Source organism: Rhipicephalus sanguineus, chromosome 7 (genome assembly GCF_013339695.2).
Source record: "Rhipicephalus sanguineus isolate Rsan-2018 chromosome 7, BIME_Rsan_1.4, whole genome shotgun sequence".
NCBI lineage: Eukaryota > Metazoa > Arthropoda > Arachnida > Ixodida > Ixodidae > Rhipicephalus > Rhipicephalus sanguineus.
In genome coordinates this window covers 141,790,579-141,793,054 of record NC_051182.1, presented here as the reverse complement: position 1 = coordinate 141,793,054, position 2,476 = coordinate 141,790,579, and the positions used below count along the sequence as shown (strand labels likewise).

The 2,476-nt window shown below is 45.7% G+C and overlaps 1 protein-coding gene across 1 annotated transcript; it reads left to right on the top strand.

The window, feature by feature from the left end:
• Nucleotides 1–287: 287 nt before the first annotated feature.
• Nucleotides 288–1,474, top strand: LOC125759155 (uncharacterized). Its single transcript, XM_049417527.1, has 2 exons — nt 288–299; nt 1,145–1,474. The coding sequence occupies exons 1-2, from the start codon at nt 288–290 to the stop codon at nt 1,472–1,474; spliced, it is 342 nt and encodes a 113-aa protein (XP_049273484.1).
• Nucleotides 1,475–2,476: the final 1,002 nt, after the last annotated feature.

Here is a 2,476-nt window from a genome sequence, read left to right as displayed (position 1 = left end):
CATGATCATTTCCGAATGTACGCATACCAACTTATCAATGGTTATATTGAGCTTTTTGTATGTATTCTGCAACACGGGTTGGTATTCTGCAACACGGGCGTTTACTGTAGACGTCTTCAACCTCGCCACTTTAGTGGGCAGTTGCTCCACTGGCACGTCTTGTTCACTCCTCCTTGCCTGCTCCAGGCTGATTTTCAGGTATATAAGGAGCCACTGTCCGTCAGTTGGCCACAAACTTCTCTAGTCACTGTAATCTTCGGAGCAGAGACGTTGAACAGACCAGCACCATGAAAGCAATCGTGAGTATACAGAGGACGGCGCGAAAGTCTCCACTAGGTCTGTGGTGCACGGAGTTTATTCTTAGAGCCGTTCATCAGTGCCCTTTGCTAGAGTGTAGCCTGCCACTGCTGCATTTGACTAAGCGAACTGTTTAAGCTTGCACTGCGCATGTAAAGTACATCTTGCAGCCAGACATTCGGGCAGCCTTCAGGATGTCCCTCATGAGTAACTTGTGTACTTTATGGATAAGCATTTGGCTCCTTCCCGGTGACCAGACTGGGCAGATTGCTTTTTTATTTCTGGCCAATCAAGTTGTTTGGCTGTGTAGCTTGTCTGAATGCACGCATTTCCAACTCAAGCCTCTTATTTGTGTACCTGGCCCTTTATCTTGTCTAAGAGCGATTAAAAGACAGTGACCTAGGGACGACATGCTGCTTTATTAATTATTAGTTTTCATCGTACTTCTTGCGTGGCACTTTCGTACGGAGCACTTCCGCACCACGTTACACTACATGCCTCTCGTATCTTCAATCACTCCTCTGATTCGTTTGGCCAACATAACTCATAATTCATGCCAAAGGACTCTAGGCGTGCAAATATGGAAACAAGAGAGAAGTTATAACAACACAAACGCCGACTAACAATTCAAAATGCGCACAGCGGCGGAAAAGAAGGTGCCTAAAAAGTTTATCTGCGAATGCGCAGATTAGAAGCGACATCTTACATTCATCGCTACCAACTAGCTCAGCTTGCAGTCGATCTAAGCTTTATCTCAGAATGACTGCACAGAAAGCAAGAGCGCATAGACATTAGCTGGTTTCCACAGTGGCTACTTGTATTTAACCTCCTCTCCACTCTTCCACAGCTCATCGCTGCAGTCATCGCCTTGGTTTTGGGCACCGGATACGGCTACCCGAATCTGGGCTTCAAGCCCAATGGCGGATTCGGTGGACCTGGTTTCCCCTTTGGTGCTAGCAACCTCGGGTTCGGATCAGCTGGTTTCAACCCACTTGCCGGCTCCGGTGGTGGCAACTTCGGCTCTGGAGGACCTGGTTTCGGTGTCGGCGCTGGCTCCGGTAGCTTCGGCTTCGGAGGACCTGCCATCAAGCCTGGTTTAGGCTTCGGTTCTGGATATCGTCAAGGCTTCAGCGCTGGCTTCGGCGCTCGCTTCAATTATGGCTACGGGCTCTACTGATGAACTGAAATTCCTCAGTGCTCATCTTAGTACGAGATTAATAAAATAATGAAGCTACTTATGTATTGCGTGATCATGGTTTCTTCATTGTATTCAGTAGTGTCTCCTCTTCGAAATGCTGCGGCTAAATATTGATTGCTTTAAAGCACCTTATTACCCTTGAGACAGATTTCATTTTCACAACATGCACGTGAATAAACGTAGCTCCAGATAGATTTTTAAAAAGCTAGCTAAACAAAAGAAGTCATAGTTCCGCGGCGAGGGCGGATCAATGAATGCGATAGCAACCAATTCGAATGTTGTACGTGGAAAGTCTAGCACTTAACTTCTTTGGCATCCGACCTGGGGTAACTAAACAAAACGCTGGCAAAATGGAACATGGCCACGAAGTAACCTTCGTGCTGTCAATTGCTTCAACGCAAACTTAGCTGTGAGAACACACCATGTCCGAAGGTATGAGCCATCATATGAACCCCGTCAAGATAGAGCGCGCATGACCGCGCCTGGCTGCTTAGGAATACGCACTTCCTGCTCGAGCAATGCAGCCGCTACCTCATGTCGCACAGTGGGTGATTTGCGTGAAGTAATCACCGATAATACTTCGCTAAACACAACAAAATCTTCGATGTATAAGTGCATTGAGAACAAAACAGTAAGGTACTGGACACATTCCAGAAATTCAATAAAGTCGTAATGGGTATTCTAAATCCGAGCGTAGATTGTAACCCGCGAACAATGCATTGAACGAGTACGAGCTACAAGATATGTAAGAGAGTTTTGAAGATGGTCGAGTATCAAGGAATTGTTTTTTTTAATAACGTAAGTGCAGAAAACACAAATAACGGTACTCTGCAACGGCCAAGCACATAGAGATGAATTAGTGAAGAATGCCCTGAATTAGATCAATACGTAAAAGTATGAATTACCAACAGCGCCTTTCCAACAGTAACAGACCTACTGAGACTCTATCAAAATTCGTAAATAATCATTTACCTAACACCC